Source organism: Cryphonectria parasitica (assembly GCF_011745365.1).
Source record: "Cryphonectria parasitica EP155 unplaced genomic scaffold M406scaffold_1, whole genome shotgun sequence".
Taxonomy (NCBI): domain Eukaryota; kingdom Fungi; phylum Ascomycota; class Sordariomycetes; order Diaporthales; family Cryphonectriaceae; genus Cryphonectria; species Cryphonectria parasitica.
In genome coordinates, this window is record NW_024468909.1 from 1,005,087 (window position 1) to 1,028,931 (window position 23,845).

General features: G+C 51.4%; 8 protein-coding genes and 1 non-coding gene across 9 annotated transcripts; 4 read left to right on the forward strand and 5 right to left on the reverse strand.

Moving 5' to 3' along the window:
- Nucleotides 1–1,102: 1,102 nt before the first annotated feature.
- On the reverse strand, nt 1,103–2,272 carry M406DRAFT_66163 (uncharacterized protein; the record flags this gene model as incomplete). The annotated part of the gene is made up of 2 exons (XM_040924971.1): nt 1,103–1,768; nt 1,838–2,272. 2 exons carry the CDS (start codon nt 2,270–2,272, stop codon nt 1,103–1,105), a joined length of 1,101 nt encoding a protein of 366 aa, XP_040780652.1.
- A 1,209-nt stretch (nt 2,273–3,481) lies between these two features.
- Nucleotides 3,482–5,221, forward strand: M406DRAFT_335528 (alpha/beta-hydrolase; the record flags this gene model as incomplete). The annotated part of the gene is made up of 3 exons (XM_040921051.1): nt 3,482–3,778; nt 3,920–4,202; nt 4,281–5,221. 3 exons carry the CDS (start codon nt 3,482–3,484, stop codon nt 5,219–5,221), a joined length of 1,521 nt encoding a protein of 506 aa, XP_040780653.1.
- Nucleotides 5,222–6,553: 1,332 nt separating this feature from the next.
- On the forward strand, nt 6,554–7,759 carry M406DRAFT_335529 (uncharacterized protein; the record flags this gene model as incomplete). The annotated part of the gene is made up of 1 exon (XM_040921052.1): nt 6,554–7,759. The coding sequence occupies one exon, from the start codon at nt 6,554–6,556 to the stop codon at nt 7,757–7,759; it is 1,206 nt and encodes a 401-aa protein (XP_040780654.1).
- Nucleotides 7,760–8,438: 679 nt separating this feature from the next.
- On the reverse strand, nt 8,439–10,469 carry M406DRAFT_348841 (uncharacterized protein). The gene is made up of 4 exons (XM_040922425.1): nt 9,918–10,469; nt 9,805–9,834; nt 9,215–9,718; nt 8,439–9,104 (listed from the first exon to the last, which is right to left on the reverse strand). The coding sequence occupies exons 1-4, from the start codon at nt 10,341–10,343 to the stop codon at nt 8,469–8,471; spliced, it is 1,596 nt and encodes a 531-aa protein (XP_040780655.1). The 5' UTR covers nt 10,344–10,469; the 3' UTR covers nt 8,439–8,468.
- A 1,203-nt stretch (nt 10,470–11,672) lies between these two features.
- On the reverse strand, nt 11,673–12,389 carry M406DRAFT_325187 (uncharacterized protein; the record flags this gene model as incomplete). The annotated part of the gene is made up of 1 exon (XM_040919955.1): nt 11,673–12,389. The coding sequence occupies one exon, from the start codon at nt 12,387–12,389 to the stop codon at nt 11,673–11,675; it is 717 nt and encodes a 238-aa protein (XP_040780656.1).
- Nucleotides 12,390–13,337: 948 nt separating this feature from the next.
- M406DRAFT_354105 (subtilisin-like protein) lies at nt 13,338–15,471 on the reverse strand. Its single transcript, XM_040922830.1, has 6 exons — nt 14,953–15,471; nt 14,174–14,769; nt 13,914–14,107; nt 13,762–13,832; nt 13,625–13,660; nt 13,338–13,567 (listed from the first exon to the last, which is right to left on the reverse strand). Exons 1-6 carry the CDS (start codon nt 15,402–15,404, stop codon nt 13,522–13,524), a joined length of 1,395 nt encoding a protein of 464 aa, XP_040780657.1. The 5' UTR covers nt 15,405–15,471; the 3' UTR covers nt 13,338–13,521.
- Nucleotides 15,472–17,757: 2,286 nt separating this feature from the next.
- On the forward strand, nt 17,758–17,846 carry M406DRAFT_t4. Its single transcript has one exon. It is a non-coding gene; the product is annotated as a tRNA-Pro (tRNA).
- Nucleotides 17,847–18,747: 901 nt separating this feature from the next.
- On the forward strand, nt 18,748–19,412 carry M406DRAFT_354110 (uncharacterized protein). The gene is made up of 2 exons (XM_040922831.1): nt 18,748–18,939; nt 18,998–19,412. The coding sequence occupies exons 1-2, from the start codon at nt 18,865–18,867 to the stop codon at nt 19,136–19,138; spliced, it is 216 nt and encodes a 71-aa protein (XP_040780658.1). The 5' UTR covers nt 18,748–18,864; the 3' UTR covers nt 19,139–19,412.
- Nucleotides 19,413–21,434: 2,022 nt separating this feature from the next.
- M406DRAFT_105038 (uncharacterized protein) lies at nt 21,435–23,812 on the reverse strand (the record flags this gene model as incomplete). Its single annotated transcript, XM_040915125.1, has 2 exons — nt 23,530–23,812; nt 21,435–23,435 (listed from the first exon to the last, which is right to left on the reverse strand). Exons 1-2 carry the CDS (start codon nt 23,758–23,760, stop codon nt 21,435–21,437), a joined length of 2,232 nt encoding a protein of 743 aa, XP_040780659.1. The 5' UTR covers nt 23,761–23,812.
- Between the last annotated feature and the right edge of the window lie 33 nt (nt 23,813–23,845).

The following is a 23,845-nucleotide window of genomic DNA, read 5'->3' on the forward strand; positions in this document are numbered from 1 at the left end:
AGTGTTTGGTTTTTGCAAGGTTTCCATGCACAGACCACAATGGTAGTACTATGTCCTCGAAATCTTAAGGAAGGAATACGATGACAGAGATAAACGTGCAGGACTCCATTCCCATGGGTGACTTCTTGTTGCTGAAGCAAGATTAGCGAATAGCGGCACGAGTCAGGACCGAATCTGGAAGACAACATTGAGAGTTTTCGATGGCATGGTCTTGGCATACGGGCGTTAAGCATGACTATTTATACTCCTACTGTAATGCGTCTTTGGCCTGGGACCCGGAAGAAGCTACAGGGATCCCTACTATGCGTAACAAGGTATTCCGAGGGTTTGTATTTAATTTGGACGTCGTGCACTCAAAGAAGACGGATCGAGTGTTTTGGTGCACGAGATAGCAGTTGTCAGGCTGTCCTATCAAAATTACTTGACGAGGCCCTTGCAAATCCTCCAGTGCGATTGACCACGTTTTGATTGTACGACGAACTCAAGCAAGAACTTCTTATGAAGGAAAGCAAATCCATCTAAAGGTTGCACAGGTGCTCAGGTGAACTTTATCTTCTTCTTCTTCTTTGAACTCTGCTCCGCTCAGACGCTCGTCGGACTTATTAGCGATCTGGTGACGGACTTTGCATCATGAGTTTTGAATTGAGGCTTCCTGGTCCTCGACCCCTGCAGCTGCCAGTGCCTGGCATCATGTTAGCCGTCTCCCTCTTACCTGAAGCTAGTCATATCAGCAGCTCCAAACATGGCCGCCTTCAGCTTCACATATGAATGCTGTGCAAAGGGGGACAGTCAATTCTCCTGGCGTTCTGCCCAGGCGATTATGCCAAGGAAGAACACGGAAAAAAAGGAGGGGAAAAAAAACCAAGGAAAAGGGGCAAGCACATTATCCTCTGACCAAGCTTGGCAGTTGAATTAGTGATTGGTAATCAACACACAAATCTTCTGGAGTGAAACTCGGCCAAATTATGTCGCGCGACATCTAAGTTGATTATCGACATTTAAAGTACTCAAAACGCTCTGTTCTTTGCTGAACGCTAATAAAACACCGCTCCCCCAAGCCGATCCATTACATCTGACAAGGTCAAAATGGACTGATCACAGACTACAGGGACCAACAACCACCAAGGTCTTCTCCTAGCATTTCTTCAACCCAGCCCTGAGGACGACGTTGCACGTTTGCAGGTGAAAGAGCCGTCGACAGGTCAATGAGCAAAGCGTTTCCGTCCTTGATGAGGAAATTATGCCTGCGATTTCCCTTGTCGGCACGAAGCCAGCCGGTTGCTTCGTAGAATCGCTTCACGGCCTCGCGACACGATTCTCTGTCCCTTCTCCATACAGGCTTACGAGCGCCCTGGACACATTCCATTAGGAACCCAACAACGCGTCCACGTTCTGTCACATGGCCGATGAATTCAGGTGTAAGACCTGTTCCTGCAGCGGCTCTGTATGCCATCATTTCCGTCTCAATGCCACGGGGGATACAGGCAGGCGTCAGCCAAAGCTTCGCAATCATTGGCTTGCCGCCGAAAGCGGGTTCATGTACACATGGAAAGAGTGCCGAATGCTTATCCAGACCGTCAGGGTAATCCAGCCATGGCTCCAGGTCATTCAGGTCGAAACTCGGCTTCTCGGGCCAAAGAGCTTGGTCATTGAGGCCTGGTAGGACCTTGAGCACCGGTCGAAAGACCTTGTAGGCCAGCCTGTTTTTGCGCCTAAACAGGTACAGCTTCGCAGTATTCCAGTCACCAGGCATGAGGTAAAGTGGTCCCTAGAAGCATTTGAATTAACATCATTCACTAAGCGGGACAGTGCCGGTGAGGAAGGGTCTCGCACGAACCATTTCGATGAACTCTCGCGATTGGAAAAATCCTTGCTTACGACAGTTGATGTTCTGCTGCAAGTTTTCTACGACAGTGAGATATTTGTAGAATATGTCCCCCTCAGATGTGATGACTGCATATCGTGCGCAGGGCCAGTGTCGCATAGTTGTAGCTGCGGGCGCCCAGATGAAACAGCCTCGTTCATAAGAGTGTTCAGGCACGGTGTTGCATGTCTCGTTCGAGTCGGCTTGGGCCTGCTGGTTTTGGGCCTCGCCCAGGCTCTCTTCGACCTCGGTGATCTGGGCTTGAAAGTCCTCACCGGCATCACTCCAGGCCTCGTCAGTATCTCGCACCTGTGTACCAGATGATTCGGAGTTGGTTTCATCGTCGCAGCTGCTTCTATCATCGTCGTTCACAGGGACAGGCCCCTCAAAAGGTCGGTCGTTTGCCATTGTAGGGGTATTCTGGGAGATAGTGTTGTGTTGAATAGTAAACAGCGGCAGACTATGGCAAAACAATTCAGCTTGGTATGGATCGGAAAATAAAGTAGAAATGGGTTAGGAAGCTCTTGCCTTGCCGCACCGACATGTCAACCAGTTTCTGTTGGTAGGTGCAATGCTGGAGTGTTTAGGCAGTAGTTTCCACAGCAGCATATTTAAGTACTGCAACATCTTTTATGTGCCCTTTCTTTAATGGAGGAATGCCTCAACTTTGACATACTTTGCGTGTTTGATTAATTAGGTAGGTAGTGTCTGTGAAGCACAAAATGTCTACATTGAAGATAACAGGTCAGTGAAGACTGTGCGATCTTGTGGGTACTTATATGAACTCGAGAAGGCAAGGCACAATTCGAAATCCAAGCATCATGCGCAAATTTAATTAACCCGAGGTCGCCTTTTTAGAATGAGATTTTGATGTTGTTTCGAGGAATGAGCTTAGGTGCGCAGGGTCACTGTATTTTTATGTACTGAATAAATTATCCAACAGGTGAAGGTAGACCTTGGCTTCCACATCAAACAAACGCTTCACTTCTGCTCCGGCAAATTTGAATGCACTGGAATAAAAGACTCTGAGCAGAACAAGTAACATTTAGTCTAATCGTATTTGGCCGGTCGGCCGTCAGGGGCTCGGTACGTTACCCTCTCTCTCTCTTCATGCCGCGCCAACCCCGAATTTCACAACAAATAGTCCTCGCCGTCGCTTCAACATCGAGTAAAGGCACCAGATGCGAGGAGATGTGGATCAAGAAAAGATGCACCTGCCATATTTACCATCGAAACCACCCAACTCACCGCTCGCTTTCTGTCCATGCTGATTTCAACATCACCCTTCATCAGCCAACCCCGCATATGCCCTTGAGTGCACTAGCCACCTTGTGGTTCCTCCACCAGCGGCTGCACGTCACTAGTCAGACGTAGGTACGATGATTTTCCTCCAATCTCCATCGTGGTCGTCTCCCGGATAATTAGCCACACCTAGACACTTGCTCAATTGTGTAAGTGAAGCTACCATGAATGACACTCTGCAATATGTTCATATGGGACGCTATTTAACGTGGGGGCGTCTCATGGTGGAGGAGAGGCCCCTCGTTGTTCTCGTAGCTCCTCATTTCATAGGCATAGTGACACGGCCTGGGCACAGAAACTGTCTCTCTCTCCATCATGTACACTTCTTTACTGGCGACAGCGGCTTTGCTGCAGCTGGCAGCTGGCTCGACATATGCGCCACTCGCAACAACCAAAAATGGCACCTACCAGGGCCGTTATTTGCCTGAATGGAATCAAGATCTCTTCCTCGGCATTCCTTATGCACAGCCGCCGGTGGGAGATTTGCGCTTCCGATGGCCTCAGAGCATAAACACCTCGTTTGAAGGGGTCCGAGATGCCTCCGAGTATGGTTACAGCTGTATGCAGTACCACACAGCATTCAACATCTCCGAGGATTGTCTCAACATCAACGTCATCCGGCCCTCTGGAAACTTTTCCACAAGCCTCCCTGTTCTGGTGTGGATCTTTGGCGGCGGGCTGTACACTGGCTCGACTGCTGACCCTCAGTACAACCTCAGCGGTATCGTAAAGGTCAGTCAAGATCTGGGCCAGCCCGTCATCGCCGTGGACATGAATTACCGCCTGGGGATGTGGGGTTTCCTGCAGACTCCAGGGCTGGTGGCGGAGGGTTCCAGCAACGCGGGCCTGTTGGATCAGAGGCTGGCCTTGCACTGGATTCAAGAGAACATCGCTGCCTTTGGAGGTGATCCGGACCGAGTTGTTGTCTGGGGGGAGAGTGCAGGTGCGCAGAGTATCGCGTATCAGCACTTTAGTTATGATGGCCGAGACGACGATCTGTATCGCGGAGCCATCATGGAAAGCGGCGGACCCACAGGTACGTGGAGTTTATATTTACCTCTTTGAGAGTGTTATTTTCTTCTTCTTTTCGTCTTTTATACTGACAACAAGATAGGGTGTCAGGTTCAAGATTTGGCTTATTATGCTGTCCCTGTCGAGAATCTGACCCGGACAGTGGGCTGCTGGACGACTGCAGGCTGGACAGCATCAACAATACTACCTTGCCTGCGAAGCCTTGACCAAGAAACACTCTTCGCCGCCGCGCCTACGCAGGTCTGGAACCCACTCATTGATGGCGACTTTCTCACAGGGTACCCGAGCACACTGATACGTGATGACAAGTTCAACCGCGTCCCTCTTCTCACAGGCACCAACACAGACGAGGGCACCGGCTTCTCGCCGACGGGCCCCAATACAGAGCAAGATCTCTTTGACGATTTCATGTGGTGGCGCAGCTACGCCCTCTCGCCGCCCACGATCCGCAAGTTCCTGGAGCTCTACCCAAATGATCCATGTATCGAGCCCCCCATGTATATCTGGAACTGCTCCGTCTTCCCAGCCGAAGGCCTCGTCTGGCGCTGGGGCGCTGCCATCGGAGGAGACATGGTGATGCACTCGGGCCGCCGCAAGATGTGCGAGCTCTACGCAGGAACAGGCGGGCAGGACGTCTACTCATACCGCTTTGACACGCGTCTTTGGAGCGAGACGCCCCTCAAGGGTGTCCCGCATTTCGACAACGTGGCCTTCAGCTTCCAGAACATCAGCGGGCTGTTGGGCCCCAGCCCGACGTACGACGATGACCTCAGGATCGCGAGGAGCATCGCCATCGCGTACATCAGCTTCGTGCACAATCTCGACCCCAATCCTCCTGCTGCGTGGAATGCTCTGGAAAAGGTCGACGCCCTCACTTTGCCGACCTGGCCCAAGTACAGCCTCGATGATCCCACGAACATGGTGTTGAATGTCACTGGTCCTTGGGTTGAGCCGGACACGTGGAGAAAGGAAGGGATTGCTTATATGAACACGTATGATGTGGCACGAGAGTTGCTCGCGTAGTGTGTGTATTGGGAGGACGCCGCTGCGCAAGTCTTCGGCTAGTACACCCAGTGCTTAGCTTTTCTCTTCGCGTGGTGTTATGATGTGCCTCTGGTCTAGACACCGTGAAGCTGGTAAAGTGCATCCTAGGTTGCATGATTCGTTGCATGGGAATATCTAATAGCGAGTGACTTGGCTTAATGTCTAAATCCGAGAGTCTATCAATGGCCTAGTCCTGCATTATCAAAGAGCTTAGATTTTCATGTCCATCGTTTGACTTGTGATGGGTATTCCAGGCCATGCTACCTTGTGATTCTGTACCATATCAGGTTCACAGTGACACGGAGGCTTCCCGGCTCAGCAATTTTACGGAATCTGCCTGGAGATTGCATGCCCTCGTGGTCATCACATATTAATTATCACACTGGACACGACATGTCTCTTGAAGGCATTCGACACATATTGCTATGTCTACGCCAGCTAGCGCTGACAGCTGAAGAGTAATAAATTATCAGCAGCTCTTAGTGAGATGTGGCGTTCTACCCAAGATTTGATAGCGGACACTTCAGCCGTGGGAGATGTGGACGATATCCAGTTTAATATGCTGAAACATGCCGAGGAGGGGGTGGTTTTTTCTTCTTTCCAATTGGGGCAAGGGATTTACGTTCAGAAGCCATTTTCACATGTAGGCTGTGTGAGGAGACGCCAACACTTGAGTCGGGCAAAATGCATGTAATCATGCACGATAATGGAATGAGTCGAGGGGTCTGAGCCATTAAGCACTTGTACCGTTACACCGCATGAAAAATCAGCTTTATTACTTTGAGCATTATACGTTACGTTCATGATGTGCTTTCCTTCGGGTATAACATCCACCAAATATTGCAAAAGATCTGCCCCTCCAAAAAAATTAAAAATTCTGGAGATCGGAGCCTTGTCCGGTGCTCCAGCTTCGGTAGACTTTCCAGGGCTTCACTGGCTCACAGACGACTACTTTCAATTCTTTTGCGGGTCAACGCAGTGGGTCTACCTAGGATGTCGTGGGCTAACGCGATTTGATGCGACTTGTTGTGGAAATGCCACGACAGGCGTATCCATTTGTTGCTATTGTACGGTGAGGAAGACGACTTTTTTTTTTTTCTTCCTCTCTTTCTTTTTCTTTCTGATCGTCGTCAACTTGGGGCGCGGACGGCGAGCACAGGTCAACACAAATACAAACCCGCTTTCTGTCAAAAGCCATCAATATTCCGATCAGATCTGCTTTGCCTGTGTGTGTGCTTGTGTGACGAGACACAGTGAAGGAGAAGAAGAGAGGGAGAGAAGAAGGAAAAAATCAGGAGAGATATTGAAAAGATGGGCTCCTTTGAGATCTTGTTCAATGTAGCAGCCTTCGTGGCCGGCCTCTCCCTCCTCGAGCGAGGAGCCAAGCTCTTTGTCTCGAGCGCCACCACGCTGGCCAAACGCCTGCACCTCCCCGAGATGCTCGTCGCCATCCTGATCGCGGGCGCAGAGTGGGAGGAGCTGGCCGTCGTGGCCCTCAGCTTGGCGCAGCGCCGGCCCGCCCTCGCGGTGGGCAACATCATCGGCAGCTGCGTGGCCAACATCTTTGGCGCCTTCGCCCTCGGCCTGGTCTTCTCCACCGGCGCCTGGGAGGGCTTCGACCGGAGCTCCAAGGCCGCCTGCGTGGCCCTGCTGGCCCTGACGAGCGTCGTGGCCTTGTTCGCGCTGGCGGATATCCTCTGGAACCGCGTCGTGGCGGGCTTGCTGCTTGTGTCCTTTGTCGTGTACGTGGTGCTGGTGCTGTGGACCATCTGGAGGGCCATGTTCTACACGGAACAGCCCGATGAGACCGAGGATATCGAGTCCGGCGCCGCTGCACACGACCATCTTGACGACACGTCCTCGGTCGACACTTTTGGCTCCTCCTCTACCGCCAGCCACCATCATGCCGCTGGAGAAGCCGGCGAGTCAGACCCTCTCGTTCCCAAGCACGGCAGCTCCTCCTCCTCCTCGCCCTCGTTTTACTCCTCCAGACTCAGAAAGTTCCACCACACCCTCATCCCGATCCTCAAGCTCGTGTGCGGCTTCGTGGCCCTGACGGTCAGCGGCTTCATCCTGTCGCACACCTCCACGCACCTCGCCGCCTCCTTCGACATGTCGGACGCAGCCTTTGGCGCCACCGTCCTGTCCCTCGCCACGTCGCTGCCCGAGAAGTTCGTCGCGGTCATGAGCAGCACCCGGGGCCACACGGGCCTGCTCGTCGCCGACGCCGTCGGAAGTAATGTGTTCCTGCTGACGCTGTGCCTCGGCATCGCGGCCTGGAGTATCGCTGCGCACGGCTGGCACGACCACCCGGCCGATGGCCGCTTGGGCTTTGTGAGCATCTCGCGTATCGAGGCCTGGTGGCTGTGGGCTGCGGCTGTCGCCTTGACGGTCGTCGTCGCTGTTGGGGGCAAGGGGGTTTGCAAGGTTGCCGGCGTGCGGCAAATGCTGGGCGCCTTGATGTTAGTTGCATATGGAGGCTTTTTGGCAGTCGAGTTCACGATTTTGCGAGGTTGATACGAGGGGAAGGATTTAACTTTTCTGGGAAGAGGCGATGATGGCCGAGGGTGTAAATTTAGTCACATGCTATGGTTGCAGCCGGTCTCGCTGTCTCTCCCCTGCTTCGGGTGGGGACATGGAAGCATTCAACGACAGACTCGCCGTGTCTAAGAATTCACATAGTAGGGCAGAACGAGTATCGTGCTTCTATTATAGAGTCAGGTGCTCTATCAGTAATGTCAGCAACATGGAATCTTGATATCTGGCGACCTTGTCGAAACGACGCAAATTTGTCAAGCAACCGTGAAGAAGGAGACACAAAAGGAAGAAAGAAATTCATACAATTCATCAACCCTCGTTGCTCGTCAAAATTGACTCCCTGCTGAGGTCCTTCCAATTCCATGTAGTTTGGAATCTTGTCTTTGATAATGTCCGTGACTCCTTGCTGGTCCATCATCCAACACCTCTCTCTCCCCCATAAAATCGCCTCAACGATTAATCCGCCACGGAGGGTCACTTGGGAGAAGATATGACTCTTTAGTCCGCAAAGACCTCATTCCATCAGGGAATAGTTTGCGCCGCGTTTGTGGTCTCATCATTGGTTGTGATGGATTTTGTCAGGTATTTTGTTGTGTAACTGACTTGTCAAGAATAATCTTTTGTTTGATCGATAGCCGAGCCGAATAGACTAGAGTGTAATTCTGTAGCCGGCGTTTGAGCGCAAAGACTACGATCCATTATCACTTCGCGCTATAGCAGACTGAACCACAGTTGCTGTATCCGTCACGATCAAGGCATCCTGGCCCGGCTTTTCTGTAAATTCTAGCAACAGGGCTTTGATGGGCGAGCTTGCGTCTGACTTGAGTACCATTGTCGACTTGTCTCCGTCATGGACGTGTTCCATGACGACTCTCATTTCCACCTTTTGCAGAGTCCTGTACTCATTGAAAGCGTCGGTGAAGGAGATCAGAAAAGCAACGAGATCTGCCATAACGGCCTTGTAGCCCTTGCGCGTGGGGTCGTCGTATTCTTTCTTGTACACCAGTTCAGACCTCCAGTCGATGAGCTCCTGGGTACTTGCACAGACGTGCTGTCGCTCTTTTTTCTCGCGCTCCTTTTCACTAATCAGTTCCCAAGGATCCATGCGGCCGTAGAACCCAAGCGAATGGAGGCCGATAGCAGCGGACCACTCTTTGAGACCCTTGACGGTAAATTCAAGCTTCTTGGTCGTATCGGTAGGTACGAGCGTGAAATTGGCAAGCTTGCTCATCTGGTCTTTGTGAAACACAAATTCTGCGGCTTTTGTATTTAGAGCGAAATTAAGCGGGTTCCCCAGGATGTTGAGCTTTGAGTTGAAAGTACCCTATTTTCAGAGAAAAGAGAAAAGAAGAAAACATCACTGAAATTAGCTGCAAGGTTACGAAGGGAGGGAGGAGTGGTGGAGGGTCTGTAGACATGAGGACGGAGACATACTCCTTGTTGATAGTAATGCACCCTTTTGGCTAAAGAATCCTCTTGTTCGAGGATCCCTTTGAGAATTGTCAAGGAGCAGCCGCCAAAGAAGACGACGCGCTCGTATTTGCGCATCTCGTTGAATAAAGTATCGTAGTTTCCAAGGTTTTTCAAAGGGTCCTCATTTTCAAAATCATCAGCCAGCTTTCGTCTTATTGCTTTTTCGTACCAGCTCCTGAGCTGATTTCTTCTATCTTCAATCAGTTCTTGGTTGTCAGTTGGTTTTTGTGTTATGTTTCTGAACTCTTCCAGCTCATCAGCTGTGCGGAACACGAGCTCTTCATGATAGTGCGTCTTTAGGTTGATAGGGCTCTCCAGATGCTGCAAAACCACGTTGTCTACGTAGACGTCGAATTCCCGACTGCAGTGTCTCCGCATCGTGAAGAGAAAATCCATTGCAAGAAGCCTGGCATGCTGAATTGCGTCTTCGTCTTCTCCGTTCAGCGGTTTGATACACCTTGCCAGCTAATATTACCGGCCATCAGCTTTCCTCGTCACCAAAGATCATAGAGAGAAAACGCCTCAAAAGGTTCAGACTCATAAAAACTTACCAGTGTTCGCTCCTCCTCAGACAGAGGTCGCTGCTAGTCGTCAGTTGATCGGTGTTTCTGTTGTCACCAGGCACACACAAGATTTGGCCACATTTCCCAGAAAGACTGCTTACAGGATCCAGCTCCTTGCCATCAGTAGTTTTGTCGGCGACCTTCCGAGAGTCGATGACTTTCTGTGTCATGCGGCCAGCCAAGACAGTCGTCAAGGGCGGATCACCGCTTTCCAGGGGAGGCCGCAGCTTGCCGACAAGGGCTATGCATTCTGTGAATTCCGCGCTCGTCATGTAATAGCCCAGATTCACGTGGCGCGGTTCAGCTATGTAGATGCCTCTGCGCTCTGGATGGAGGTCCAGAGAACACGCCCAGGCCAAGCCCGCTGCGTGGTTATCCGAGTCCGTAAAGTCGTTCAGAAATATCGACAGTTCAGTGTCTTCTGCCTGCTGTGGTTCCATTGTGCGTTTCAGCCGAGCCTGCCGCTGATGACGCGTACTAGACCTCGTCTGCCGCTTCCCGCGCCCCCAGTTACGAAGCTTCTTCATGGGTCCGACGATGGGGGAGATTCAAGCACGCGATGCTATCTCTGCGTAACTGCTGCCGCAAAAGTACGTTTTGCAAAGACTTTGAGCCGCGTCCTAGATGCTCTGCGACGCGATGTTTGGCATTCCGATCCTCTCGGTGACTTGAGTCACGCGGGGCTGCTGCTGCTGATGGCAAAGTTGATGAAAGAAGATGAAGAGAACAAGGAAATTGCTCCCGGGGCTGTCAGCCTAAGCCTCTGGGCGGGGTTCTGTTTTGAGCTCTGGTGGGCTGTGCCCAAGCAAAGCCGCTAACTCGAATGGGTATGAGCATTTGCGCAGCTGGGCGGCGGTAGTACGATTTGCGAAACCCAATCATACAGCGAAACACACACGCTCCTTCCCACGTGGTATTTTTGTAGCTGAATAAAAAAGTACCTCGAGTAGATAAATACCTGATAAGGCTTTGCATGTATACATGATCTAAAGAGGTGTGCGATAGACTCGGTGTCACTTTTGAACTCAAAGCCTTCCTTTGCTATCCTTGGTACTTCTTACCTAGTACCAAGAAAAACAGCCCCAGGAATGAAAAAAATAAAATAAAAAATATAAATATGCAAGTCTGCTACAATCAAGATCCAAATCCAATCTGCAGGCTTACATGCTCGGCAAGAGGAACTACACGCTAACCCGCTGCAGGCTTGCTGAACAGCAAAGTATAACAATTTGTTGATCCGGCTTGCTGACATGGCTGCTGACACTAACCAAGTCAAATTATTGATAAACTTGCTAATTTGACAACACGTTTACAAGAGCACGTGCTTGTTTCTGCACATTGAGGTGACCTGCCATGTAATTATATTTTAGTGACACGATGAACCCGAGCATTTCACCGAGCAGCCTGCCAGCACTTGAAGATTACTGTGGCACCACCAAGAGGATTGGACAATGGTGAACAATTGAATAATTAGTTATATATTGTGGTCAGTTCTATGACTTGATGAACAGAGGCATTCAGCCGGTTTTGAGAGTCGTGGCTGATGAACACAGCCTCATTGAGGACATGGAACACGCACATAATAGCACTGGCTTTAGCCAGATATTTAGCCCACTAATGATAGAATATCTATGAGAAGATTGATAGATAGTGATGACACCAATGACTTTAGTTTATTGTCAAAATAGCTATATACACCAATCTCCACCAGAATAGTCGCTCCGAGGTCCACGATGCATAACGGCGATGCGAGATTTGAGTATCCAAAGTATGTACACTGAGCAATATTATGCAAAACAAGATGAGAAGAATAGATACACGACAAATTACACCATGAACTGCCCCGCCTGACAGCTTTAGTCCATAGCAGGAACATACATTTCCTCAATGGTCCATGTGACACCGCCATCCGCAGTCGCCAGGCCAGTGTAGGTCGCACCGCCGGTGGTAACGATAGTATCGCCGAACGACTCGTCCGCAGCAGCCAGCGTGATCGTGGTGCCGGTGTACGTCTGGGCGGCGATTGTGCCTGAGCAGCTGTCATCACATTCCGTGCCGGTTCCATACCCAGTCATGGTGGCGCCAGAGCCGACGTCGATCTCGTAGGAGCTCAGTGCGGCGCCGGTGTCGGCGTTGGTGACGGTCTGGGTCCAGACGGTCCCGCTCAGGCTGTAGACGATCTCCACCGGCGTGTCGCCCGAGACGGCGCTGGCGGTACCGTCGTACTGCCCAAAGTACCCGAAGACGGAAGCACGGACGCACCACTGTCCGGTGGTGGCGCCGCACCACGAGTTATCAGGCCAGGACTCCAGGGTGGTCTGGATGAGATCGCCGGTGCCGTTGCTCATGCCGGGCCAGAGGAAGAGCTCGCCGTTCTGGGTCGAGGGGGCGGTGCCGGGCGTGAGCGTTGTGACGGCGTGCACGATGGTGGACTTGGATGGCCCCAGAGAGACAGCTCCGCCCCAGCTGTCGTCGCGCTTGTGCGGGCCAGTGGTAGTAGTAGGCATGAGGCCCGGGATGAAGGCATTCACGCCAGCCGCGAGGGCGGCAATGGTGATGGTAGAGTATTTCATTTCCGGAACGCGAAAGAAAGAAGATAATATATGCAACAGAGAAGCCGGCTGATAACTAGTGCCTGAGAGTTGTCTGGAACCTGTTCCGCGGAAGGGAAATTGTGCAATGATAATTACCAAGTGAGGAAATGAATAAATCAACACGAGCAGAGGAAGAAGATCGGCGTACTCTGATTTATAGTTATTTAGAAGCTTGTGCTAGCTGCGATTCTCTGATGTTTCCCCCTTACTTTCTCTCTGGGGCTCTCCGTCCCCAGGCGATGGAGATGGTGGAGCCGAATGTTTAATTTCAGGGCCACGGTCTTTGAGCTTCGGGATTCCAAACTCTAAAGGGACTTGGGGTTGCCGTGGAGTCGCCAGTATAGTCAACGCTCGCATTGATACGATGGCATCCTATTTTCCGCCTCGCAAGGATATCGCAGTATGGCTTTGCCAAGACGGGAGGATGTTTTCAGAACCTCCTGGATCGAGCAGGTCTCGGAGCTGTGAATCCGCTTGACCTATATATTCACCACTATGGTGCGGGCCACTGGTGGGGTTCAGGCAAATGGGTTTTGGTCAGAAGTAACCATTACTTTGTCATGAGACACCGGTCCTGGGTCAAGCGCCCTCCACACTGCGAATTTCCACCTGTCAGGCAGGACGTGTCGAGTGGACGGACGACTGCAATGCCTTTTTCCAAGCTGCCGAACCCCGCCTCTGTTTTTCTTCAGGGGCTATCACGGAGATCCCGACACTTAAAAGGATTGCTCACGTAAGGGGTGTTAAGAGCCAGGTTCTCCTCCACCAGAATCAAACACAAACATAACCCACATAGTGGTGTCGCTTCTGCCTCATGCGCCGAATGAAATGGGGTGCGGCAGATTATGATCAGGTGATTAATTGCCAGTGAGCAGTGCGTACTTGTTTGTTAGCCTTTTGTTACTAACGCACTAATGCGATGGCTCACTGTGGAGAGAAGAATAATACTCAAGAATGGACACTGATAGAGATAAGATTTACGCCGAGTTGAGCTCTGGTTTCTGAGAGCCTCATCCTCTAGGACTACTTTACTTCTTATGTCTGACCGACCAGATCGTATATGCACCATGATTACAAAACCCCAGAGTTGTAATCGCCTGCGGCCGGCTTCTTACAGATCTTGAAGAAGACTCAACAATTTGGGATACACAGGAGTTCTACGAGAGGATGGTTAGTAATGTATTGGTACGATAACAGCGGAAATTTACACTCACCCTAGACCGGAAACTGGATCCCACCCTTCGGTAGCCCTAGATGAAATTCAACATTAGTTATCATTCTCAAGACGACGGAGAAGGCTGGCAAGGATGCGTGTAAACTTGAGAGAACCTGTAGAGTGCAACAGACTTACAGGAATCCTGTCGTCCCACAGTTGGGGTTTGATCCATTTGTGATATCGAAAAAGACCTCAGGATGGGCGTACTGTCAATGGAATCAGTGACACGGTCTCAGGATGATGCACACGATAGTCGAGCAGTTGGGATGAGAGGCTCAACAGCATACCAGTGTTGGGTTGATGAAGCCCAGAGTGCTCTTTCCTGCCGCCAGCCTTTCCTCGTTGATACGTGTGAGGACGGCAGCCCAAATTGGGGCGGATAGAGATGTACCACCCACACGGCCAAATGTGCCTTCTGCTCGGATGACATAGTAGTCGCCAATGGCCGCGACGTCCGGGTAGCCTCTACCACCAATCTTGTCTGATTACGACGGCTCTCGTTAGTCCCATAATCCGCTCGATCTCAGCTTTCCAATCATCAACTTACAGACGCCATCTCCAACAGTAGAGAAGTTCACACCTGGATCGGTGTATCCTGTGAAGTTGAGCGTGACAGAATCAAAGTAGTCCGTAACTTGATCCTTCTGGTAGTCAGGCGTGTCGAAGTAGTTGGAGAAGCCACCGCCGGAGGGGAAGCGCGTGGTGGACGACTCTGTGTACTTGGGCACCGAGGAGTTGTCTGACGCGGTCTTGATGAACTGCGTGGATCCCACAGACAGGACATACGGACAGGTGGCATCGCTCGCCGGGTAGAAGACAGTCTCGTCAGGACCAGCGCAGCCGCTTTCCGTAGGATCTCCGGGAAAAGAACCAACGCCGTCGTCTCCGGATGAAATCACGATGGTCACGCCCTGGAGGCCAAGCTTCATGATCTCATTGCACCTTCGCTTGGTGTAATAAGCAGGGACGTCGGACTCTCCGCCGCCGTAGCTGATGGAGATCACGTTGGTTGGCTCGTAGACACCGCATTGCAGCTGGCCTTTGTAGCCACCGGGATTTGGGTCCGGGTAGACAGGGTCGAGGCACTCGGGAGCCACACAGTCTCCTGTCTCGCCATAGGCGCTGTAAGTGCAATACGAGCCACTGTTATGATAATTGTAAAAGGTCAGTTGTCTGTAGGATGAAGAACGTCATAAAGAGATGCAGGGAGATGCTTTTGAATGACATGTGAAGAAAGATCATGCAGGCTCGACACGGCTCGCGAGACGACTTTTTCAAGACCTCGGGAACTGGAAAAAATTTACGTCAGGAGATCGGAGTACTTACTCGAGAGCGTCGTAGAAAGTGTTCCAGAACCCCCTAATGGGAGTGTTGGCAGTAGTTTCGTTGATCTCGTAAAATTCATCGTCCGTCTGGAACAGGACGGTCCTTTGAGGCCAAATCAGAGGTTGTGAGGCCTCAAAGTCTAGGTCAGATTCAATTCCCGCATCCGAAACATTCGTGATAGCTCCAAAGGCTCCGTCGATGTTCTTCTCGATCGGGTAGGTTCCATTTGGAATCTCTGGGTAGAGCGTGCTCCAGAATACATCCAGATCTTCCTTGGAGTAGTGATCACCAAGAGACTCGAAGATACCCAATTCGTTGCCTGGGGCTGCCTTGTCTCCCTTTGTGATGCTGTATTGGGTGCGGATACATTCCTGTGTGACGTAGTAGTCGCAGTTTGTGTTGTTCAGGGGCGGCAAGCTACCAGCATTGATGACCTCCAGGCCCGTATTCATAGTCTGAACCTCTCGCTTCCGGAGCGATGCTGCTTCGGCTTCCCGTTTGAGGCGGCGAACTCGTCCTGGGTTCGTTCGGAGACGGATTCCTGGCGTGATATAGTCGATATGTTCCTGGACATGGGCTGGAATATGATACTCTTCAGCTGCGATATCATGAGATCCAGTGGGCCCATGGTGCCACATGTAGAACTCGGTGTAGAGAAGACCTTCCACTTCTTCTGTTGTAGCGTCGAATTGGATCCACTGGCAGAATGTGAGCTCATGCTTGATAGATAAAAGACGTCTAAAAGGCCTTTATTATTACCTGTTTGTTGACGGATTGGGTAATACGCGTAACATCGATGCCACCAGCCACGAGCCAGTCCCTGACAACCTCGACCGTCTCCTTCTCAGGCGCGAAAAAGTCAATGACCTCATGAACGCTCATTCGCTTCCCAAAGTTAGGGGACGCCGGGTCTGAGCGGTCCATCAACAAGTTGTGGCCCTCATCCAGATTGGTTTGGCGAAGACCGATTCTCATGGGCAACAGCAGGGACCGATCAAGCTTGGACCTCTTTTCCCAGCTTCGTGACCAGTGAGGCATCTGACGCTCATGAAGGACATGCGTGTCCGGTACACTCTTCTTACTCAGCCCATGGCCTTTATCGAGCGGGCTTGCCATAGCTGAAGATATGGTCATGACGCCCACAAGGGCGATCATGATTGGCTGGTACAACATGGTTGAGTGAAGTCGGCCCAAGGGCAAGCAGTGAATGTGGGAAAAGTAACTCGTCCAGTGAGCCGCACAGCGAAGCTGAGCCTTTCAGGATGGCGATGTGCAAAAAGAGATGCACACGGCTTTATTTATCAAGTAACAGAATTTCTATGATGTCCTTTATCTTTCTCTTTACAGTAAGGGAATAGTACCCTATCTGACACCACTGCAGAGAAAGCTGGGCGTGCATCGAGTATACCCGTATGGAGCATTCTGCTCGGACTTGGCAGCCTCCTGGGAACAATATTGCTCTGTTAGCTTGCCAATTTTTACAAGGGTCTCTCCTCAAGTTACCAGGAACGAATAACTATGACATGATATTCATTTTCTAATGCGTTATCGTCAGAGGCGACAAGGTAGCTGGGCTACTGGTCGGGTAAATGGCCATGGCGCAAAAGTGCTGCAGATAAGTCCACACGTCTGTGTGCGTGCATGCACGCGCCCCATGCAGCCATGTCTTTTCCGATGTGGCACAACAAAAACATAGCCAGGGTGGCCGCCATGATGTGATTTTGCACGGATCGGTGCAGATTGCTTGGCAAAAGTTGGCTGCAGTTGAGAGGATAAGCACATCTTGAAGATCTTCAAGAACGCCAAGATACGAGACGTTGAGTGCTAATAGCACAGCTAAACCGATACCAGTAAGTCCTTGGCTGGGATACTACTCTGTCCGAGCTGGATGTTGTTGCGTCTTAGCCGACGTGCCGTTCTCTCACCGCTGCTTTTGGGAGACTCTTGATTTATGCTGTGAAACCTCGAAGCAAAATACGAGCGATTCTTCTTTTCCTTCTTCTCCCTCTTTTCTCTGGTCTCTTCCGAGTTAAGCTGCCGAATTACCCGAGCTGAGAGGAGGAGGGGTGGTTCTTGACAGGATGAGGGGCGAACGCGAGAGGGGGAATAATGAGCTGTCACAAGCGGGGACGCGAGAGACGAAGCCTGTGGGGAAAATGAATCAAGCATATTTCCGGGCCCGCAACCCATTGGAACTGCCGGAATGCTTGCTTGATAAGGTTTGTGGTGGCCACAACCGGTTCTAGGGGCAACTACTGTACATGAGCCACATTAGGCAGGTCGAAGACACATATCTGCACAGCACCAGCGTGGTGTGTGCCCATGCTTTGATATGACCGTGTCATAGACAGGATCGACGACGAGGTACATGCACCTAAAGACCTTGGCGAGAATTAGCAGAGTGGCAATCTGCCTTGCACAGCCATGTATGGATTTGCATAGCTTTTGAAGAGACTCGGGTTATGGAACTTGTTGGTACCCTATTCAGAATACTGTGTGGTATTACTTGCTAAATAAAACAAGCCTAATTTTCGTCGCCTCTCCATGGCCGGCCCCGGCCCCGGGCCTCTCTGCTCTTGCGCATCGAAGTAACCTACCGTTATCCATTCGGACTCGATGAGAGAAACCTGCCGACTGTAAAAATGAGACTTCTGTGCTATACACAATCATTGGAAGCATGGGTTCTAGATGCGCGTGAGAGACGATAAGGGATGTGTAGAAGGCATTGGTAGATCAATGACGTTGCAGCAACGAAGACGTTTCTTCCCTAAGCTATATAATATGACCATCAGAACGATCCTTCAAGGTCTTGTGGTCTAGTGGTATGATTCTCGCTTAGGGTCCACCCTAATCATCATTGCGAGAGGCCCCGCGTTCGATCCGCGGCAAGACCCTTTATTCTTTCTTTTTTCCTTCTTCCAACTTTACTTTTTATTCCATTCTTTCATTTTCTTATTCAGATATAAATCACGACCGTAATAGTCTTTTAGTCTTCGAACAGCCATTCCCCCCTTTTCCCGTCTCTTTCTTCAATCATCAGTTTCATATGCTCTCACACACATCAATCGTAGAGCGTCGTGGGGTGGGGTAAGTCTGTTGACGAATTACAGTGGTGTCATTTGTGTCTGGATATGTCCTTTTTGTCCCTCAAGGGCGTAATTTTCTGGTGTGATCTCGTTGTGCTGACGTTTCGGTTCACCAGTTTTTTTGCATTTACAGCCTCAGCCAGAATCTTGTCTGCCATACTTTCTGCCCAACTGATTCCTTCCATTAGCCGGTAAGCTAAATTGCCTGACCGAGTGCAATAATACCTATATTATACTTGAACAGGGCTGCAATCGGCCAAATTTTGTTTCAGGTGACGGCCACGGGCGGCCGGCCTATTCGTTGCGGTTCTGAGGTCGTTGGGCAAATACACTTTTGGACCCCTCAGTGCACAAACGGGAGGCGATCTCGATTGTGGCAAGCATTGACCTATAAGAGTCATCATAGATCCCGCGCTTACATCACATGCCATTCAAACAGAGCAAATGGCGAATCTGGTGCGTGATACTCTTGGGTGGTAAGGCATGTTGTTGTTGCACTATGATGTCAAAACCGTGAGATCCCCTCAAAGCTCTTTGGCTTGAACCCCTCTCTTGTTCAACAGATGACGTTCTGCCGCCCATCGTTCCCAGAACGAGCCGTGAGATGACGATTATCGTCACGTTGCCGCCAGATTCGTAGCTACGACGGCTTCTATATAGAATCTAGAGCGGGCTGGTTGCCCACGAGCGTTCCATTGGCAAGTGTGCTGCTGCACTCTGGCACTTTGACATCCAACATTGTGTCTACATACCCAAAAGTGATCGTGAAAATATCCAAATTCATACATCTCAAGACAATCTGATCTAGCCCACCAAGACAAACAACATGAGCGGGATCACAGATAATGCGGCGACCCAAGCCCACGATCTCGTGGAGCAAGCCGAAATCGAAGAGCAAAAGGCAAGCCTGACACAACAGGGACAGACCTGAGGCCCTGATGATTCGCTGACCGGCACAGGTTCAAGGAGATGATGCTATGATTGGTGGGGTCAAGACAACTGGTCTTGAGGGCAGTGCTCCTGACGGCGGGAAGCAGACAGGAGGAGGGCAGAAGTCGACATTGGACAAGGTCAAGGAAACCCTCCATCTCAAAAAGTAGCTGATTTATCAGAGCCTAAAAAAAGACCAAGAAGAAAAGAAAAGAAGAAAACCAAGAAAAAAAGGGTACTCGGTACCTGCTTAGGTACCTGTGCGTGAGCACATGAGTAGCTCAGGCATTGGAGTTTTGCGCCTTCTGATTGTTCGTACTGGCTTCTTAAATGAGTATAAACAGTTTTAACATGAATGTAGTGATGGTAGCATACCAAGCCGTCTTGAAATCAAGTACAGTTCCACCAGATAGATACTGATGATGTATATTTTGGGTAGCCCCCAAGCGACGAAAGTCCAGCTCTCGCAGCATTGTCACCATAAGGCTGTAGCATACGATGTTGACAAATTCTTGAAAGATCAGTTCGTCTTTGTACTAATCACAATGCATAATCTAAAGCTGACACATCCACACCGTACCATCACGTAGCTGGCCAAGCAAGTGCCTCGTAGCCTTTTACGTATGCATTGAACTGATTGCCTTCTTGAATAGTTTTGCTCCAGTATAGAGCAACCACAAAAAGTCTGAACGCTTTCGTAGTTGGCATACGTAGGCAGCATACGTAGGTAGCCATTCTGATCACTCGTCAGGGCACTGTCCACGTGTTTGTTACATGTTGCACTTCCTGCAATCTACAGTCTGCACCTGAGTCTCAAGTAGTCAATTATGTAAAGACTCACTGGAAACATAGCTGATTTCTGCAACGTTGTGCCAGCCAATGGCTCACACACCTTTGAGGCAGGGTAACTGGATTACCTACCGCGGGAGGGAGGGGCGACTCATTACTTGATTCGCCTGAAATGTCTATCCATGCTGCTAGAAGCCATAACTGGAGACATCGACATAGTGAGTCAACGGAGTTTGGGTTTCAATGTAAGCGCTACGCCGGGCTGTAAAGCACGTGTAGGCGGCTATGCCCACCAGAATTGTACACCAATTCATACGCCGCCGCGCTTGTTTTGTAGGATGGGGCCGCATGATAACGGAGTGGCAACCGGTTTTCAGCCTCAAGACTATATTATGAGTATGGCGGCGGAGAACCAGTCGGTCCTATCGCATGGCGACTTTTCAGGCCGGCTGATGGGGCTTGTAGAACTAACCTGACAAAACTCCCTTTATGGCGGCCTCCATTTCGGTCTCCAATCGGGATGAGTGGATAGCTCATCATCTAATAAATATAAAAAGGAGGGGCAAGAAGCCTGTGATTGAGTTTGAAAATTAGTCATGAACGTTCATCAAGACTCTACCAGTCTTCAGACCCTCTAAGTTCACACATCTTTCTCCATCACGCTCAGGATTTCAAAACGCTAATCCAATTGACCATGTCCTCAATCACCACTACTGTTACCTCTTATGACAGCACGCAATACTATTACTGCTACGATTGTAACGCGTACATTCCATCCGGCTACTATTGCACCCATTCCATATACGGCGCACCCGTCTCCAGCAGCAGAACGCCGCTGTACAACGCAGTCACACCAACCGGGAACGTGGACGGATCCTACAACAGGACGACGCCTGAGTATAACACCTCGCGTGATGTTGTGGTCGTCAAGCACGGCCATAGGCAACACCGCTCTTCTTCCTCACATGGGGGCGCACATCATGGCTCGCACCACAGCTCGCACCACGGGTCACATCATCACAGCTCGCACCGTGGCTCGCGTCACAGCTCGGGACATGAATCGAGACATTCCAGTCATTGCACCATTCGTGTCTATGTCTAGGAGTACTGAATGAAAAGATGCAAACTGAAACCTCAAAAAAGACCCCGGGGAGGGAGAGAGGAGCCGGGGGGGGGGGGGCGAACGCTACGGCTGGGTGTTCTGGATTCTGAACAAAGACATACCGTTTTGTACTTGAGTATACTACTTGGAACTTGCATTGGCCAGACTATTGCGACCTAGGAATCGGATTGGGACCCGGAAAATGAGGAGGAAATGTGACGACTTTTGTAATTCTTTTAAGTGTTCGTGCTCTGAGAGTTTGTGCTTTTCATAAAGAGATTTTTGTAGAAGGCTATAGACTTCCTTTCGTCCTTAAGTCAAGAGGTAACATCTGGTACTTTCAGCCCTATCGATGATCCCCCGGGGGGGGGGTGCTCTGAATATTCATGCTTGATCTTGCCGTCCATAGCATATCAAGTTAGATGATGCTACTACGTCACATCGTCACACCAACTGCTTATGGAAAATGGAAGCACTTTTCCAGTTTGATGTACTTGAATTATCATTCCATAATCTTGTCATCGTAATTTCCAATCGTGAAGAGCCTGTTCTCTTGCCAAGGTGGATTTCCCCCTTTAGTAAGCCACCATGGTGCTGAGCCCGTCCAGCTCCCGATCCCAGTTTCTGTGCTGCGAGATGGAGAAGAAGAACTGGTCCACAAAACTCTTGGCCTCCTTCGCGATAGTGACCGTCTCGCCAAAGCTCTCAGGTGAGGCTTGTCCCAGCGTGACAACACCATAACTCTCCACAGCCTCAGCACCAGACGATACCTGCACGCCCGGCAGCTGGAACGCCGCCTGCAGCAGCTCCACCGCCTCGCCCGTGCCGCCGATGGCCTTGAGGTGGCCAAAGGCCTCACGCACCCAGTGCAGGGCGCGGCCGTTCTTCTTGAGCGTGCCGACGGACGCGCGGCCGCCGGGCACGAAGACGGCGTCGACCATGGTGGACCGGAAGCCCTCGAGGTGGTGGTCGGGCCGCACACCCTCGCCCTTGGTCTCTGTCTGTCCTTCCGCGAAGATCTCGCTGCGCTTGGTGCCAATGATGAAGGGCAGGGCGCCCTGCGCAGCAACGGCCGTCTTGACGGCTTTGAAGGCCACAGAGTCGTACCCGTCGGCGATGAGGATGGCCACGCGCCGGCTGGCGATGGTGGGGGATTCTGGCAAGAAATCAAACTGCGACAGGCCCTTGGCCTTTTTGCCGTGGTTGGGGCGGCCTGGGGTTTCGGGAACCTTGGCGCCTACAAGCTCGGCGACGGACTGGGCGAGGTCGAGGTCGATCTCGGCGAGGCGGACGGCCAGGTTCTCGTAGACGATGGGGTCGTCGCAGTGATCCAGCTCGAAGCCAAAGGCGCTCGTGGCGTGGGCCTTCTCGACGGGCGAGAGGCTGTTGTAGAAGAGCTGGGCCTGGTTGAAGTGCTCCCTGAACTTGGCGCTCTTGGTGCGCTGCTTGATACCCTCGACCTTCTGCTGGTACTCGACGTAGCTACCTTCTGCGTTGACGTCGGAGGCGGGTGGGTTGATGCCGAAGCGGTTGGGCCAGTAGTTGATGGTGCTCTTGCGGATGGTGTGGCGCTTCTGTCCGTCCGAGTTGAAGTTCATGACGGGGCACACGGGTCGGTTGATGGGCAGTTCTTCCCAATTCACACCCAGACGTGTGATCTGGGTGTCGAAGTAGGAAAAGTTGCGGCCCTGCAGCAGAGGGTCATCCGAGAAGCCGATCCCAGGCACGACATGGCCAGTACAGAAAGCCACCTGCTCCGTCTGTGGGAAATACTCGTCGACGGTACGGTTTAGCTCCAGCTCTCCGATGTAGCGCACCGGCACGAGTTCCTCAGGCCACACCTTGGTGGCGTCGAGGATGTCGAACTCGAACTTGTGCTCGTCCTCCTCGGGGATGACCTGGATGCCGAACTTCCACTTTGGGTAGGCCCCGTTCTCGATGGCCTCGTTGAGGTCCTTGCGGTGGAAGTCGGGGTCCTGGCCGGCCAGCTTGAGGGCCTCGTCCCAGACGAGCGAGTGCACGCCCAGTTCCGGCGTAAAGTGGAACTTGACAAACGAGCGCTTGCCCTGCTTATTGATGAGGGTGTACGTGTTGACACCAAACCCTTGCATCATCCGGTACGAGCGCGGGATCGTACGGTCTGACATGGCCCACATGTACATGTGTGTAGCCTCGGAATGGTTGTAGACAAAATCCCAAAAGTTGTTGTGGGCCGTCTGGGCCTGCGGCACCTCGTTGTTCGGCTCGGGCTTGCCGGCATGGATGAGGTCTGGGAACTTCATGGCATCCTGGATGAAGAAGACGGGGATATTATTGCCCACAATGTCCCAGTTTCCCTCCTGCGTGTAGAACTTGATGGCGAACCCGCGCACGTCTCGGACCGTATCAGCACTGCCCCGACTGCCCAGCACCGTGGAGAAGCGAAGGAAGACGGGTGTCTCTCGCGATGTGTCGGTCAGGACGGGCGCAAAGGTGACATCCTCGGCGCTCTCGTAGACCTTAAATTTTCCAAAGGCCCCAGCGCCACGGGCGTGAACTACACGCTCCGGAATGCGCTCATGGTCAAAGCGGTGGATCTGAGATGTGGTGTGTCATGTTGTTAGTTGTGCATGTCGTTACAGTAAAAGAGGGGTGCCAAAAAGTCATGTTGTTGCTGGTCTATCTTCTCACCTTCTCTCGACTAAATGGGTCCTCCAGCAACGAAGGACCAGTGTGCTGGTCGTTCGAAATGCTGAGCCAATGGTCCGCGTTGGGCTGCTTAACACCCCAATCAGAGGTCAAGTGCGTGTCCTTGCCAGGCTCGATGGTGTTCTTGCCGAGATCGGCGATCTTGTCCCCGTTGGAACCCATGATGACCTTCTGGGCTGCTTGTTGTAGAGAATCGGGTATCAACGACGCCATGTAGTGAGTATATTGACTCTCACTTCAGATGATCAAGAGTCTTTTAGCTTTGATAAATCACAACGTGACAAACAAGAAAAAAGGG

Bases quoted from the DNA above. Each gene is read 5' to 3' on its own strand.
- M406DRAFT_348841 (XM_040922425.1), bottom strand. From the start codon at position 10,343: ATGAAGAAGCTTCGTAACTGGGGGCGCGGGAAGCGGCAGACGAGGTCT. The intron at 9,835-9,917 runs GTAAGCAGTCTT...GACGACTAGCAG, and splicing joins ATGGCAAGGAGCTGGATCCT to CGACCTCTGTCTGAGGAGGA. The intron at 9,105-9,214 runs GTATGTCTCCGT...CTCTGAAAATAG, and splicing joins TGCATTACTATCAACAAGGA to GGTACTTTCAACTCAAAGCT.
- M406DRAFT_354105 (XM_040922830.1), bottom strand. From the start codon at position 15,404: ATGAATACGGGCCTGGAGGTCATCAATGCTGGTAGCTTGCCGCCCCTG. The intron at 14,108-14,173 runs GTAAGTTGATGA...CGTCGTAATCAG, and splicing joins TACTGTTGGAGATGGCGTCT to ACAAGATTGGTGGTAGAGGC. The intron at 13,833-13,913 runs GTATGCTGTTGA...TTCCATTGACAG, and splicing joins GCTTCATCAACCCAACACTG to TACGCCCATCCTGAGGTCTT.
- M406DRAFT_354110 (XM_040922831.1), top strand. From the start codon at position 18,865: ATGAGCGGGATCACAGATAATGCGGCGACCCAAGCCCACGATCTCGTG. The intron at 18,940-18,997 runs GCAAGCCTGACA...TGACCGGCACAG, and splicing joins CCGAAATCGAAGAGCAAAAG to GTTCAAGGAGATGATGCTAT.